Below are 16,729 nucleotides of genomic sequence, written 5' to 3' on the forward strand. Positions count from 1 at the left end.
CATAAGCAAGCCGCACGACGCCATACACGCTGTCTGCGGTTGGACGCACTCCCAAATTCTCTAAAATGACTTTGGATGTGACTTATGGCAGAGAAATTAACATTCAATTCTTTGGCAACTGCCTTGGTGGACATTCCTGCAGTCAGCATGCCAATTGCACGCTACCTCAACTTGAGACTTCTGTGGCATTGTGTTGTGTGCCAAAACTACACATTTTAGAGTGGCCTTTTATTGTCCCCAGTACAAGGTGCACCTGATAATGATCATGCTGTTTAATCAGCTTCTTGATATGCCAGACCTGTCAGGTGAATGGATTATCTTGGCAAAGGAGAAATGCTCACTAACAGGGATGTAAACAAATTTGTGCAAAAAATTTTGGGGAAATACGCTTTTTGTGCTTAGAAAATCGCCAAAAATTTCAGCTCATGAAACATGGGACCAACACTGTGTGGGAATGGTGCCATCTTGCCCTCGGGAATGGCTAGTGAGTGACAACAACTGTATTAAAATATTTTTGTGTCCAGAAAAAAACAGTCCCACACAAGCATCATAGTAGGTAGTAAAGGTAAAGTCACACAGGCACATATTTGAATTGGTGTTTTTGCTTAAACACTAGTCTGATTGACGTATTTAGAATGCTTACATAAAGAGCCTCGTCCACTCTTGGCCCTCTGAGGTACACAGACACACATACACATACACACACACACACACACACACACACACACACACACACACACACACACACACACACACACACACACACACACACACACACACACACACACACACAGACCTGACTCACCACTGAAAAACACACCGCTCACACTCCCTCCTTTCCACTCTCTTTCTGTCTCTCACTGTCTTTTCCCCTCTCCATTTCAGATGGTTAACCTGCTACTGGCTGAGGGAGCCAACATTAATGCCTTTGATAAGAAAGATGGCCGCGCCCTGCACTGGGCAGCATATATGGGTGAGACATATAGACATTATAGAGTGTGCCTCTCTGTACCAAGTCAGCCTCAGGCATTCATATCTTCATTCATGAAACGGAAATGATATGTATGAGTCATCTAATAGTCAGAAAACAGAGCCAAACAACATTGGTTGCTTTCTTGTGGGATTGCTCTTATCCCTGAACATTTGATGGAAACATTATGATTTTTAATGGTTACTTTCTTGTAAGATTCCTCATATTGCTGAACATATGATGGTAATATTTGTTTTTTAAACGGAGGACTGTACAGTGAGTGAGTGTGCTGTGGTGTGCCCCCTGCAGGTCATCTGGATGTAGTGTGTCTGCTGGTCAGCCAGGGGGCAGAGGTCAGCTGTAAGGATAAACGTGGTTACACCTCTCTACACACGGCCGCTTCTAACGGTCAGATCGCTGTGGTCAAACACCTGCTCAACCTGGCCGTGGAGGTATGGGGAAATGGACACACACACATGCATACACACACGCATACACATACATACATACATACATACATACATACATACATACATACATACATACATACATACATACATACATACATACATACATACATACATACATACATACATACATACACATACATACACACATACATACATACATACATACACACACACACACACACACACACACACACACACACACATACATACATACATACATACATACATACATACATAATGTGAATGTTGACTTGCTCTCCACACCTCTGTGACTGCAGATAGATGAGACCAATGCGTTTGGTAACACGGCTCTGCACTTGGCCTGTTTCAACGGTCAGGATGCTGTGGTCAGTGAGCTGATAGACTACGGGGCTAACGTCAGCCAGCCCAACAACAAGGGTTTCACCCCCCTGCACTTCGCTGCAGCCTCCACCCACGGAGCCCTCTGTCTGGAGTTCCTGGTCAACAACGGGGCTGACGTCAATGTCCAGGTGAGGACAGAACTGTTTCTATCTTGGAGAGAATGGATGGTCAGACTAGCTAGGTTTCCATCAATTTGTGGAAAGATTTTCAAGTGAATATTGTAATATTCGCACAAAAATATGGGGATTTTACCAGCGGAGGTGTGTTTCCATCAAACTGGCTTCTTGTAGTGCACATAAAAAGCACTTTGTCGTGTAACTGTTCATTGACCAAATAAAAAGCAGAAGTTCTATCAGACTTTATAACTCTATCAGTGGTTATAACTCTATCAGTGGTTATAACTCTATCAGTGGTTATAACTCTATCAGTGGTTATAACTCTATCAGTGGTTATAACGCTATCAGTGGTTATAACTCTATCAGTGGTTATAACTCTATCAGTGGTTATAACTCTATCAGTGGTTATAACTCTATCAGTGGTTATAACTCTATCAGTGGTTATAACTCTATCAGTGGTTATAACTCTATCAGACTTTATAACTCTATCAGACTTTATAACTCTATCAGTGGTTATAACTCTATCAGTGGTTATAACTCTATCAGTGGTTATAACTCTATCAGTGGTTATAACGCTATCAGTGGTTATAACGCTATCAGTGGTTATAACGCTATCAGTGGTTATAACTCTATCAGTGGTTATAACTCTATCAGTGGTTATAACTCTATCAGTGGTTATAACTCTATCAGTGGTTATAACTCTAATCAAAATGTCTGTGAAAAACAGTAAATGTGGCCACTGGTCTTGCCACATGCGCTCCAGCCAACAGCTGGTAGATACATTGCAGACGGTACATGATGAGATTATGTATAAGAGCAGGATCATTTGTATTTGTCAATTGGGAGCCAAGCACCGATCATCATGTCACCAGCATACAAATGAAGACCCTCGATATTTATTGGAAAGCAGCATCAAGCTCATCACCGTGCACTTTCACCACCTGTGAAGTTCATCATAACTTATTTCATCTGTAGCCTAATGAAGTGTGCATGCTTTTCCAAGTCGTAGCAGGAGGACCAGACATTATAGCATTGTGGGTCGGCAAGTTTATGGGGTCATGGTTATTCTATCAACTGCCATTTGTCGGGTCTCTGGATCGGTCTTTCTGTGACTGACTCCCCTGTTAGTCTTTATGTCAGTCTATTCCACTGCTGGTATCACTCCCATATTTTCTCTTAGAGTCGGGATGGGAAGAGCCCCCTCCACATGACAGCGGTCCACGGCCGCTTCACTCGCTCCCAAACACTCATCCAGAATGGTAAGACCTGTGTGTGTGTGTGACTTCAGTAGTATTATTATAAGTATCCTTATTAACCAAACTGTGCTGTCTGTACTGTAGGTGGGGAGATTGACAGTGTGGACAAGGATGGAAACACTCCTCTTCACATCGCTGCTCGCTATGGTCACGAGCTCCTCATTAACACACTCATCACCAGTGGAGCCGACTGCACAAGGTGTGTGTGGAATGGATACTTGGATCCCTTTTCCTTCACTTGTTTTGCTGTATTTAATATATCAGTACAGCATGTATGTATAGTAAAGACCTCGCTCTCGCTCTCTCTCTGGCTCGCTCTCGCTCTCTCTCTGGCTCTCTCTGGCTCGCTCTCTCTCTCTCTGGCTCGCTCTCTCTCTCTGGCTCTCTCTCTCTCTCTCTGGCTCTCTGGCTCTCTGGCTCTCTGGCTCTCGCTCTCTCTCTGGCTCGCTCTCGCTCTCTCTCTGGCTCGCTCTCGCTCTCTCTCTGGCTCGCTCTCGCTCTCTCTCTGGCTCGCTCTCGCTCTCTCTCTGGCTCGCTCTCGCTCTCTCTCTGGCTCGCTCTCGCTCTCTCTCTGGCTCGCTCTCTCTCTGGCTCTCTCTCTCTCTCTGGCTCTCTCTCTCTCTCTGGCTCTCTCGCTCTCTCTGGCTCGCTCTCGCTCTCTCTCTGGCTCGCTCTCGCTCTCTCTCTGGCTCGCTCTCTCTCTCTCTGGCTCGCTCGCTCTCGCTCTCTCTCTCTCTGGCTCGCTCTCGCTCTCTCTCTGGCTCGCTCTCGCTCTCTCTCTGGCTCGCTCTCGCTCTCTCTCTGGCTCGCTCTCGCTCTCTCTCTGGCGATCTCGCTCTCTCTCTGGCTCGCTCTCGCTCTCTCTCTGGCTCGCTCTCGCTCTCTCTCTGGCTCGCTCTCTCTCTGGCTCGCTCTCTCTCTGGCTCGCTCTCTCTCTGGCTCGCTCTCGCTCTCTCTCTGGCTCGCTCTCGCTCTCTCTCTGGCTCGCTCTCGCTCTCGCTCTCTCTCTCTCTGGCTCGCTCTCGCTCTCTCTGGCTCGCTCTCTCTCTCTCTGGCTCTCTCTCTCTCTCTCTGGCTCTCTCTCTCTCTCTCTGGCTCTCTCTCTCTCTCTCTGGCTCTCTCTCTCTCTCTGGCTCTCTCTCTCTCTCTGGTTCGCTCTCTCTCTGGCTCGCTCTCGCTCTCTCTCTGGCTCGCTCTCGCTCTCTCTCTGGCTCGCTCTCTCTCTGGCTCTGGCTCGCTCTCGCTCTCTCTCTGGCTCGCTCTCGCTCTCTCTCTGGCTCGCTCTCTCTCTCTCTGGCTCTCTCTCTCTCTCTGGCTCTCTCTCTCTCTCTGGTTCGCCCTCTCTCTCTGGTTCGCTCTCTCTGGTTCGCTCTCTCTCTTTCTCTCTGTCTGTCTCTCTCTGTCTCTCTCTCTCTCTGTCTCTCTGTCTCTCTGTCTCTCTGCAGACGAGGAGTCCATGGTATGTTCCCTCTGCACCTGGCTGCTATGAACGCCCACTCGGACTGCTGCCGGAAGCTGCTCTCCTCAGGTAACCTACCAGCACCAGCACAAAGCCATTGGCTGTGTGTACCCTGTTTTACCCTCTTCCTTGGACGAAGGAACAGGAATGTCTTATTGCTGCTTTCCAGTCCTGAATTCCTCTACAGGGGGAACTATTCAGCCTGGGTCAGATTGAAGTCACATTTTTCCTCTAACAGCAATTCAAGGCAATGGGCATACAAACACAGGCAGGCATTGGGCCAGCATACAGAGATGGTCTGATCAGGCATTGGGCCAGCATACAGAGATGGTCTGATCAGGCATTGGGCCAGCATACAGAGATGGTCTGATCAGGCATTGGGCCAGCATACAGAGATGGTCTGATCAGGCATTGGGCCAGCATACAGAGATGGTCTGGTCAGGCATTGGGCCAGCATACAGAGATGGTCTGGTCAGGCATCGGGCCAGCATACAGAGATGGTCTGATCAGGCATTGGGCCAGCATACAGAGATGATCTGATCAAGCATTGGGCCAGCATGCAGAGATGGTCTGATCAGGCATTGGGCCAGCATACAGAGATGATCTGATCAAGCATTGGGCCTGCATGCAGAGATGGTCTGATCAGGCATTGGGCCAGTATACAGAGATGGTCTGATCAGGCATTGGGCCAGCATACAGCGATGGTCTGATCAAGCATTTCTAGCGGTTTCTCTCCTTGCAGACAAGAATTTGGCTAAGCCAGTGCTCCTCTTGAAATAAGAGACCTGATTGTTTGATAGATACTGGCAAACCTCTATCTAGAGACAATTTTGTCTCCAGCCTGCAAGTCTCAGGCTCTGTTTGAAAGGAGCTGTGCAGTTTCATTTGACTCTGGGGTCAGACACATACGGTAGGAGGAAATTGAGCTCTGTGAGGGCTCTGAGGCCTTTGATGTTGAGTGATTTACATGAGCTGGAGCACTCTGTGCAGCTGCACAGTTTTATTTGTGCTGAGGAGACAGCTGGCTTGAACCTCAGGGTTAGAGGGGTGGTTTAAGGGTAATATTCATAGCCTTCAGTATCCATAGCTGTTAACCCTCCTCCCCCTTAATTGACTAGAATGGTTTGACCCAGCATACTCAGATTCTAGGCAGGACCAAAGTGTGACAGCGTGATGGGGATGCAAATAGAACTCTGCACAAACACTCCTTAACTTATAGCATGCTTCCCCTGCCTACAGTCTTTCTCTCTTTTTCTGTTTTGTGTGCTTTCAGAGTATAAGTATGTGTAGAAGAAAGAGTATTAGACTGTCTCAGCATGTGTGTTTTCTAGCCTGCCTGTCTCTCACCTCACCTTGTAATCCTGTGTGTTTTCCTGCGTTAACAGCCGTCTCTTTCTCCACCTCCCTGTCCTTTGTGTCTCTCCCACTTTCTTCCTCTGTCTGTTTTCCCTGCTATGTGGCTGTATGTTGCCTCTCTCTCTGTGTACATCACCCCCTGTAGGAAGGAGGTATAGCATAATGTGTCCCCTCAGTAACGACCCCTCGTCCTCGGCTCTGTCTGCAGGCTTCCAGATCCACACCCCAGACGCACTGGGGAGGACCTGTCTACATGCTGCCGCCGCCGGGGGGTGAGTGTGTGTGTCTGAGTAAGATAAATACCTGCACACTATTGTGTATGCTCCTGTACATTATTTCAACATTTCTGTCAGAAGGGCTTCATCGGGTGTTTGTGTCTGTACATTTAGCTTCATGTCACTGTACTCTTCAAAACAGAATTTGTCATGATTCTAAAATGTCTTCTCCTCTTCCTCTCCCTCTGTTTCGTTCTGCAGTAATGTGGAGTGTGTGAAGTTGCTTCTGAGCAGCGGTGGGGACCACAACCGGAGGGACAAGTGTGGCAGGTGGGTTCTCTTAGAGGGCAGGTAGAAGGGTGGGGGAGGTCTGAGGTAGGGCCAGATGAACGGGGCCTTAGTGGGGACAGTGAATTGGTGTGTATGGACGACAGTTGTTGAAAGCTGGTTCTTACTGAGCTGAAGACCCTGCTGAAAGGAGATCTTGGAGAAAGAGAACGGAGCTTAGAGTGGGGGCTACATCCGTTTGTGGTCTTTTTCTGTCAGTTCCTCTCTCCAGTTCCTGTGTAGGTGTATTTGTGTGGTCACAGCCATTTCCTCAGTCCTCTGACTCAACACTTTAGTTAACTCTCTTCAACCTTTTTATATCTCTGAAGTGTGACTCAAATCAATGTGCAGGCATTTACGCTGTCCTTCTGTGTGTGTCTGGCCATCTCTCGGTGTGTCTGGCCATCTCTCGGTGTGTCTGGCCATCTCTCTGTGTGTGTCTGGCCATCTCTCTGTGTGTGTCTGGCCATCTCTCTGTGTGTGTCTGGCCATCTCTCTGTGTGTGTCTGGCCATCTCTCTGTGTGTGTCTGGCCATCTCTCTGTGTGTGTCTGGCCATCTCTCTGTGTGTGTCTGGCCATCTCTCTGTGTGTGTCTGGCCATCTCTCTGTGTGTGTCTGGCCATCTCTCTGTGTGTGTCTGGCCATCTCTCTGTGTGTGTCTGGCCATCTCTCTGTGTGTGTCTGGCCATCTCTCTGTGTGTGTCTGGCCATCTCTCTGTGTGTGTCTGGCCATCTCTTTGTGTGTGTCTGGCCATCTCTCTGGGTGTGTCTGGCCATCTCTCTGTGTGTGTCTCTCTCTCCAGGACCCCTCTCCACTATGCGGCTGCCAGTCGTCACTATCAGTGCCTGGAGACCCTGGTGTCGTGTGGGACCTGCATTAATGCCACTGACCAGTGGGGGCGCTCTGCCCTGCACTACGCAGCTGCCTCCGACCTGGACAGAAGGTGAAGCTCCCTGACCAAACTTAGTGACGAATCCTAACTTCTGCATTAGAGTTAAATTCCCACTTAGTCTCCCATATACAGCAATGCATGACTAAGTGAACATTTGCCTTACATGCACACCTCACCTGCCACGATGCGTGCACGAGCTTTGCAAAATAAACGTGCACTTGTTATTCAATAATTTCACCCACACCGCTCGCTCATGTGAACGAGTGTCTGCGTAGCCAAGTGCTAATTAGAACATGGTTCTAATTGAGAGGCTCGATGCGCTGAAAGTCCCAGTATCAGGAAGATACAAACCCACGTGGATGCTTGAAAGACCAATGAGGAGAGATTCATTAAAGATGACTAACTATGAACTAACTAGGTGTCTGTACGTTCTCGGGATGGGCACAGTTATTCGAATATCCGAATGGGCGTTAGTATTTGATCGCGTGTGATTCTACATTTTTATAGTTAGCACTGTCAACAGCCTACAGTTCTGAGGACGCACAAAGACATTGTTTTATTTTCAAGTTAATTTTCTCTCCTGTTGCGCTTTAGATGAAAAGGCATCCAGTGCATTTCACCCTCCAGTCAGCCCTGACAACGGTAGCCTATTGTATTTTCTTCAAATAGCCCAGTGATAACAGGCACACATCTAACGGAGATTTCACAATACCTGACACAGATCAATGCAGAACGTTTTTGAAACAGACTCTATCACAGTGAACATCAGACATCTCTGTCACTGTTGCTGACTGTTAGCTGAGAACTACCAGAGGATACCAGTCAAAAACCTATCTGGATAAATGTTACAATATTATTTGAATAGTGAAGTCATTTCATATGTCCGTCCCAAGGCTGCTGCATAGTCTTGTCCAGTGTTCACACCCCTGAGTAGTCTTAATACCAGGACATTTAGCACAGCTGTAAACGCCTGATGACCCTGAATACGAACCCTGAATTCTAGATGGAGGGTCCATCTAAACCCCACTTTTCCCATAGGTTTTATTTTTGCATAAGCTATTGTCAGAAAAAAATGGTATATGGAGAATTTCTTAATATTTTTCTGCTGTGTGTGTCTTGTGAAGGCGACGTCAGGCTCTGGAGCCAGAGAGTGAAGGGGTGCAGGCAGAGAAGGAGAAGGAGGCTGCACTGTGAGTACACAATTTTATTTCTACGAGTATTATTCTATCTGTATTTGAGAACGACCGTATCTCTATCTTTCTCTACTCTGTGTACACAGACCAGTTCAGACAGACAATACCTTCTGTCATTGTCTCGCAGCTTGTTTGAATAGCTTTTGCATGTGTCTGTTGAACATGTCTGACTCTCTCTCTCTCTCTCTCTCTCTCTCTCTCCCGCATATCACCTCCCAGTCTGAGGCTTTGTTCACTTTTGAAGGAACCTTTTATTTGAGTGTTTGATGTCTGACGATGTTGTCTTTTTCTACTAGATGTCTGGAGTTCCTGTTGCAAAGTGGTGCTACTGCCTCTCTGAAAGACAAGCAGGGCTATAGTCCTGTCCACTATGCTGCAGCCTATGGCCACAGACACTGTCTAGAGCTGGTGAGCACACACACACACACACTCACTCACACGCTTATGCAAAATCTGCGCAAGCCACACATGAAGAAAATCTATTTTTTGAGGGTTATATAATCTAGAGATGGCTCTTGTCATTTGCCCCATCCGCTAGTTAATGGAATCTGTGTGTAGAGCTTCAACTACAGTTTCACAAGATATCGCCAATACACACAGCTCACAAATACCACTTAGGGAATTGAAATGATTTGTTTTGATGTGAACTGTGTAGTCTGTGGTTGTGGTTTCAGCTGTTGGACCGAGACGAGAGTCACCAGGAGCACCCAGAATCTCTGTGTGCCAGGAGCCCCCTGCACCTCGCTGTGAGTCATTATCATACGCAGGCATACATTATCACATATTCACTCTAGCCATGCATTATAAAGGGGGCGAAGAGGGTTTTCTTCCTGATCTTTTGACCTGAGCAGGAGAAAGACTAGTTATTTGGTCAATGGATAACTGGCGTTATCACTTACATACATACAAATGGATAACTGGCGTTATCACTTACATACATACAAATGGATAACTGGCGTTATCACTTACATACATACAAATGGATAACTGGCGTTATCACTTACATACATACAAATGGATAACTGGCGTTATCACTTACATACAGCCATACATACAGTACCACAGAGTATACATTGCAAGGACTGTGTCTTTGAAAGCCAACAGCTGGCATGTGTGTAATCTGTCTGTGTCTCTCCATCCTCCAGGCGTACCACGGCCATGCCCAGGCTCTGGAGGTGTTGCTGCAGGGGGAGAGGGAAGTGGACCAGGGGGACGAGGCTGGTCGTACTCCTCTGGCCCTAGCGGCCCTCAGGGGCCACACGGACTGTGTCCACACCCTCCTCAGCCAGGGGGCCTCGCCACGCACCACAGATACCAACAGGGGACGCACCCCTGTACACCTAGCAGGTAATGGAGACCAGTGTGTGCGTGTTTGGGAGAATTTGAAAGACTCTTTTTTTTTTTGTGGTCCTGTCACAGGAGGTTGGTGGCACCTACATTTGGGAGGATGGGCATGTGGTAATGACTGGAGCTGGAGTGGAATGGTATCAAATACAGCAGACATATGGTTTCCATGTGCTATTCCATTTGCTCCATTCTGGACATTATTATGAGCCGTTCTCCCCTCAGCAGCCTTTCCTCTGTCTGACTTTCTCTCTCTCTCTCTCTCTCTCTCCCTCCTCTCTGTCCTTAGTGATGAATGGCCATACCTCGTGTGTACGCCTCCTGCTGGATGACCAAGACAGTGCAGACCTGGTGGATGCTGCAGACTCTCGGGGACAGTGAGTTGACCAATCCATTCTTCTATCCATCTATTGTATATCTATTGGATTGGTTTTAGAAACATGTTGACCATTCATGTACACTGAACAGAAATATAAACACTACTTCTGAAGTGTTGGTCCCATGTTTCATCAGCTGAAATGAAACATCCCAGAAATGTTCCATACACACAAAGCTTATTTCTCTCAAAGTTAGTGAACAAATTTGTTTACATCATTGTTAGTGAGCATTTCTCCTTTGCCACACCTGTCATTCACAGGTGTGGCATATCAAGAAGCTGATTAGACAGCATGATTATTACACAAGTGCACCTTGTGCTGGGGACAATAAAAGGACATTCTAAAATGTGCTGTTTTGTCACACAACACAAGGCCACAGATGTCTCATGTTTTGAGGTAGCGTGCAATTGACCTGCTGACTGCAGGAATGTCCACCAGAACTATTGCCAGATAATTTAATGTTAATTTCTCTGCCATAAGCTGCATCCAACTTCGTTTTAGAGAATTTGGCAGTACATCCAACCACATGTAACCACGCCAGCCCAGGACAGGACCGCCAGATCCGGCTTCTTCACCTGCGGGATCGTTTGAGACCAGCCACTGGGACAGCTGATGAGACTGGGTTTGCACAACCAGTCAGAAACGTCTCAGGAAAGCTCATCTGCGTGCTCGTTGTCCTCACCAGGGTCTTCGATGTCCACTGGCACACTGGAGAAGTCTGCTCTTCACGGATGAATCCCAATTTCAACTGTACTGGGCAGATGGCAGACAGCGTGTACGGCATCGTGTGGGCAAGCGGCTTGCTGATGTCAACGTTGTGAACAGAGTGCCCCATGGTGGCAGTGTGGGTATGGTATGGGCAGGAATAAGCTACGGACAACGAACACAATTGCATTTTATCGATGGCAATTCCAATGCACAGAGATACTGTGATGAGATTCTAATGTCGTGCCATTAATCCTCCGCCATCACCTCATGTTTCAGCATGATAATGCATGGCCCCATGTCACAAGGATCTGTACACAATTCTTGGAAGCTGAAAATGTCCCAGTTCTTGAATGAACAGCATACTCACCATTCATGTCACCCATTGAGCATGTTTGGGATGCCCTGGATCGACGTGTACAACAGCGCGTTCCAGTTCCCGCCAACATCTAGCAACTTCGCATAGCCATTGAAGAGGAATGGGACAACATTCCACAAGCCACAATAAACAGCCCGATGAACTCTATGCGAAGATGTCGTGCTGCATGAGGCAAATGGTGGTTACACCAGATACTGACTTGTTTTCTGATCCACGCCCCTACCTTTTTTAATGGTATCTGTGACCAACAGATGCATATCTGTATTCCCAGTTGTGAAATCCATAGATTTGGGCCTAATTAAATCATTTCAATTGACTGATTTCCTCATGTGAACTGTAACTCAGTAAAATCTTAGAAATTGTTGCATGTTGCGTTTTTATATTTTTATTTAGTATAGTTACAGTGCCTTGCGAAAGTATTCGGCCCCCTTGAACTTTGCGATCTTTTGCCACATTTCAGGCTTCAAACATAAAGATATAAAACTGTATTTTTTTGTGAAGAATCAACAACAAGTGGGACACAATCATGAAGTGGAACGGCATTTATTGGATATTTCAAACTTTTTTAACAAATCAAAAACTGAAAAATTGGGCGTGCAAAATTATTCAGCCCCCTTAAATTAATACTTTGTAGCGCCACCTTTTGCTGCGATTACAGCTGTAAGTCGCTTGGGGTATGTCTCTATCAGTTTTGCACATCGAGAGACTGAAATTTTTTCCCATTCCTCCTTGCAAAACAGCTCGAGCTCAGTGAGGTTGGATGGAGAGCATTTGTGAACAGCAGTTTTCAGTTCTTTCCACAGATTCTCGATTGGATTCAGGTCTGGACTTTGACTTGGCCATTCTAACACCTGGATATGTTTATTTTTGAACCATTCCATTGTAGATTTTGCTTTATGTTTTGGATCATTGTCTTGTTGGAAGACAAATCTCCATCCCAGTCTCAGGTCTTTTGCAGACTCCATCAGGCTTTCTTCCAGAATGGTCCTGTATTTGGCTCCATCCATCTTCCCATCAATTTTAACCATCTTCCCTGTCCCAGCTGAAGAAAAGCAGGCCCAAACCATGATGCTGCCACCACCATGTTTGACAGTGGGGATGGTGTGTTCAGGGTGATGGGCTGTGTTGTTTTTACGCCAAATATAACGTTTTGCATTGTTGCCAAAAAGTTCCATTTTGGTTTCATCTGACCAGAGCACCTTCTTCCACATGTTTGGTGTGTCTCCCAGGTGGCTTGTGGCAAACTTTAAACAACACTTTTTATGGATATCTTTAAGAAATGGCTTTCTTCTTGCCACTCTTCCATAAAGGCCAGATTTGTGCAATATACGACTGATTGTTGTCCTATGGACAGAGTCTCCCACCTCAGCTGTAGATCTCTGCAGTTCATCCAGAGTGATCATGGGCCTCTTGGCTGCATCTCTGATCAGTCTTCTCCTTGTATGAGCTGAAAGTTTAGAGGGACGGCCAGGTCTTGGTAGATTTGCAGTGGTCTAATACTCCTTCCATTTCAATATTATCGCTTGCACAGTGCTCCGTGGGATGTTTAAAGCTTGGGAAATCTTTTTGTATCCAAATCCGGCTTTAAACTTCTTCACAACAGTATCTCGGACCTGCCTGGTGTGTTCCTTGTTCTTCATGATGCTCTCTGCGCTTTTAACGGACCTCTGAGACTATCACAGTGCAGGTGCATTTATACGGAGACTTGATTACACACAGGTGGATTGTATTTATCATCATTAGTCATTTAGGTCAACATTGGATCATTCAGAGATCCTCACTGAACTTCTGGAGAGAGTTTGCTGCACTGAAAGTAAAGGGGCTGAATAATTTTGCACGCCCAATGTTTCAGTTTTTGATTTGTTAAAAACGTTTTAAATATCCAATAAATGTCGTTCCACTTCATGATTGTGTCCCACTTGTTGTTGATTCTTCACAAAAAAATACAGTTTTATATCTTTATGTTTGAAGCCTGAAATGTGGCAAAAGGTCGCAAAGTTCAAGGGGGCCGAATACTTTCGCAAGGCACTGTATAAAGGGACTGGATAGGTATACATTATATGGTAATATCTTGCACTCACCTTTCTCTCCTGATAAGCGAGGTAAAATTTGGGCTGTATTGCTTACACTCATCTAATCCTTTCAGATCTGATTGGATGGAAGTAATATGATAAATTCCACCGAGCCTACAATACTAGTACATGGGCTTTGATTTGGGATTGTGTGTGTCTACCGATCCGTTTGTCCTACTCTGACTGTCCCCTCTGTCCCTGTCAGGACTCCTCTGATGCTGGCGGTGGCAGGGGGACATGTGGACGCTGTGTCTCTGCTGCTGGAGAGAGAGGCTGCTGTAGACACAGCAGACAGCCATGGCCTGACTGCCCTTCACCTTGGGGTGAGTGTGTGTGTGTGTATGGCTGTGTGTGTGATTGTACTGAATTCTGGGTAGCTTCTACATGATCTCTTTGTCCAGTCTAAAAGTTTAAAGGTGATCTCTGTCTCGTACCCATTTTCTCCTCTCTTTCTTCCTCTTCCTCTCCCAGCTGCTGTGTGGTCAGGAGGAGTGTGTCCAGTGTCTGTTGGAGCAGGAGGCCTCTGTGTTGCTGGGGGACTCCAGGGGCCGAACAGCCCTCCATCTGGCTGCAGCGAGGGGTCACGCATCCTGGCTTGCTGAGCTGCTGAGTATCGCTTTTTCTGAACCGCCCACGCCCCGCCTCCGAGACCACCAGGGGTACACCCCCCTGCACTGGGCCTGCTACTATGGTCAGTCACTAGACCTACCTACTACACTGGGCCTGCTACTATGGTCAGTCTCTAGACCACCCCCCCTGCACTGGGCCTGCTACTATGGTCAGTCACTAGACCATCCCCCCTGTGCTGGGCCTACTACTATGGTCAGTCACTAGACCACCCCCCCCTGCGCAGGGCCTGCTACTATGGTCAGTCACTAGATCACCCCCCCGCACTGGGCCTGCTACTATGGTCAGTCACTAGACCTACCTACTACACTGGGCCTACTACTATGGTCAGTCACTAGACCTACCTACTACACTGGGCCTGCTACTATGGTCAGTCACTAGACCTACCTCCTGCAGGCCTGCCTCAAACCATTCATTTGTATTCTGAATCTCCAATCAGTGTGCCTGAGGATTTTGTCTCTGTGTATATTTTATGTGAAATACCTTTTATGTTGGCATGGTCTAATACTCTTGTGTGTGTGTGTGTGTGTGTGTGTGTGTGTCCAGGTCATGAGGGCTGTGTGGAGGTACTGCTGGAGCAGAAAGGTTGTCGCTGTATCGATGGGAACCCCTTCACTCCCCTGCACTGTGCTGTGTAAGTCTTCACATACATGTACAAATTGCACAGTATTGCCCATAGATGTCAGTGTTGACTGTGTTTTGCCTCATGGACAACGGTGTTTCCATTCTGTGTTTCGCTTCCCAGGGTGAATGATCATGAATCCTGTGCCGCACTACTGCTGGAGGCCATGGGATCAGACATCGCCAGCTGTAAGGATACTAAAGATAGGTAGGTCGTCACCAGTGGTGGAAAAAGTACCCGATTGTCATACTTGAGTAAAAGTAAAGAAAGATACCTTAACAGAAAAGTGAGTCACCCATTAAAATTCTACTTGAGGAAAAGTCTGAAAGTATTTGGTTTTAAATATACTTAAGTATCAAAAGTAAAAGTATAAATAATTTCAAAGTCCTTATATTAAACAAACAGACCGCATCATTTTCTTTTTTATTCACAGATTGCCAGGGGCACGCTCCAACACTCAGACATAATTTACAAATGAAGCATGTGTGTTTAGTCAAGCTGCCAGATCAGAGGCAGTAGGGATAACCAGGGATGTTCTCTTGATAAGTGTGTGAATTGGACCATTTTACTGTCCTGTTAAGCATTCAAAATGTAACGATTACTTTTGTGTGTCAGGGGAAAATGCATGGAGTAAAAAGTACATTAATTTTCTTTAGGAATGTAGTGGAGTAAAAACTGTAAAAACTATAAATAGTAAAGTACAGATGCACCAAAAACTACCTAAGTACTTTACACCACTGGTCGTCACACACCCGATTCAGATACATATTGGAGTTGCCCTGGATCAGATGGAGCTGTATCTAACACAGCCTCAATCTCTAACTTCTGTGTTCTCTTCCTTCTTCTGCTTTCCTTTCCTCTCCTCCCACATCCTCCCCTTTCTCTCCCAGGACTCCACTCCATGCTGCAGCGTTCTCTGGTCATGTGGACTGTGTCCAGCTGCTTCTGTCCCATGATGCACCTGTGGATGCTGTGGATCAATCAGGGCGCAGTGCGCTGATGATGGCTGCAGAGAAGGGAGGAGTGGGGGCTGTAGAGGTGCTGTTGACCAGTGCCAACGCCAGCCTGGGTTTGGTCGACCAGAATGGCAACACAGCCCTCCACCTGGCCTGCAGTAGCGTGAGTGTCCTCTAGGGAGATTTCTCTCCCCATTTCTTTGACATGACATTTGTACATACCACATACAAATACTAAACTCAGCAAAAAAAGAAACTCACTCACTCACTGTCAACTGCGTTTATTTTCAGCAAACTTAACATGTGTAAATATTTGTAGGAACATAAGATTCAACAACTGAGACATAAACTGAACAAGTTCCACAGACATGTGACTAACAGAAATGGAATAATGTGTCCCTGAACAAAGGGGGGGTCAAAATCAAAAGTAACAGTCAGTATCTGAAGTGGCCACCAGCTGCATTAAGTACTGCAGTGCATCTCCTCATGGACTGCACCAGATTTGCCAGTTCTTGCTGTGAGACGTTACCCCACTCTTCCACCAAGGCACCTGCAAATTCCTGGATATTTGTGGGGGGAATGGCCCTAACCCTCACCCTCCGATCCAACAGGTTCCAGACGTGCTCAATGGGATTGAGATCCGGGCTCTTTGCTGGCCATGGCAGTACACTGACATTCCTGTCTTGCAAGAAATCCCGCACAGAACGAGCAGTATGGCTGGTGGCATTGTCATGCTCGAGGGTCATGTCAGGATGAGCCTGCCTGAAGGGTACCACATGAGGGAGGAGGATGTCTTCCCTGTAACGCACAGCGTTGAGATTGCCTGCAATGACAACAAGCTCAGTCCAATGATGAACATGACGGAGCCTCCACCTCCAAATCGATCCCACTCCAGAGTACAGGCCTCGGTGTAACGCTCATTCCTTCGATGATAAACGCGAATCCGACCATCACCCCTGGTGAGACAAAACCGTGACTCGTTAGTGAAGAGCACTTTTTGCCAGTCTTGTATGGTCCAGCAACGGTGG

At 46.8% G+C, this 16,729-nt stretch overlaps 1 protein-coding gene across 4 annotated transcripts in view; it reads left to right on the top strand.

The window, feature by feature from the left end:
- LOC109867920 (serine/threonine-protein phosphatase 6 regulatory ankyrin repeat subunit B) overlaps positions 1-16,729 on the top strand; it is a 31,559-nt gene that overhangs the window by 11,525 nt on the left and 3,305 nt on the right. For 2 of the 4 annotated variants that reach the window (XM_031796727.1, XM_031796731.1), the window contains exons 6-24: positions 886-973; positions 1,280-1,422; positions 1,719-1,931; positions 3,100-3,178; positions 3,260-3,374; positions 4,621-4,703; positions 6,136-6,262; positions 6,467-6,535; positions 7,337-7,477; positions 8,551-8,616; positions 8,916-9,027; positions 9,294-9,365; positions 9,765-9,966; positions 10,253-10,340; positions 13,702-13,819; positions 13,968-14,187; positions 14,670-14,757; positions 14,869-14,952; positions 15,636-15,864. In XM_031796727.1, the coding sequence (XP_031652587.1) occupies positions 886-973; positions 1,280-1,422; positions 1,719-1,931; positions 3,100-3,178; positions 3,260-3,374; positions 4,621-4,703; positions 6,136-6,262; positions 6,467-6,535; positions 7,337-7,477; positions 8,551-8,616; positions 8,916-9,027; positions 9,294-9,365; positions 9,765-9,966; positions 10,253-10,340; positions 13,702-13,819; positions 13,968-14,187; positions 14,670-14,757; positions 14,869-14,952; positions 15,636-15,864 (2,337 nt within the window). The remainder of the gene's footprint in view (positions 1-885; positions 974-1,279; positions 1,423-1,718; positions 1,932-3,099; positions 3,179-3,259; positions 3,375-4,620; positions 4,704-6,135; positions 6,263-6,466; positions 6,536-7,336; positions 7,478-8,550; positions 8,617-8,915; positions 9,028-9,293; positions 9,366-9,764; positions 9,967-10,252; positions 10,341-13,701; positions 13,820-13,967; positions 14,188-14,669; positions 14,758-14,868; positions 14,953-15,635; positions 15,865-16,729) is intronic. The other 2 variants (XM_031796729.1, XM_031796737.1) reach the window with 1 other exon arrangement.

The sequence above is a fragment of the Oncorhynchus kisutch genome, linkage group LG2 (genome assembly GCF_002021735.2).
Source record: "Oncorhynchus kisutch isolate 150728-3 linkage group LG2, Okis_V2, whole genome shotgun sequence".
Classification (NCBI taxonomy): domain Eukaryota; kingdom Metazoa; phylum Chordata; class Actinopteri; order Salmoniformes; family Salmonidae; genus Oncorhynchus; species Oncorhynchus kisutch.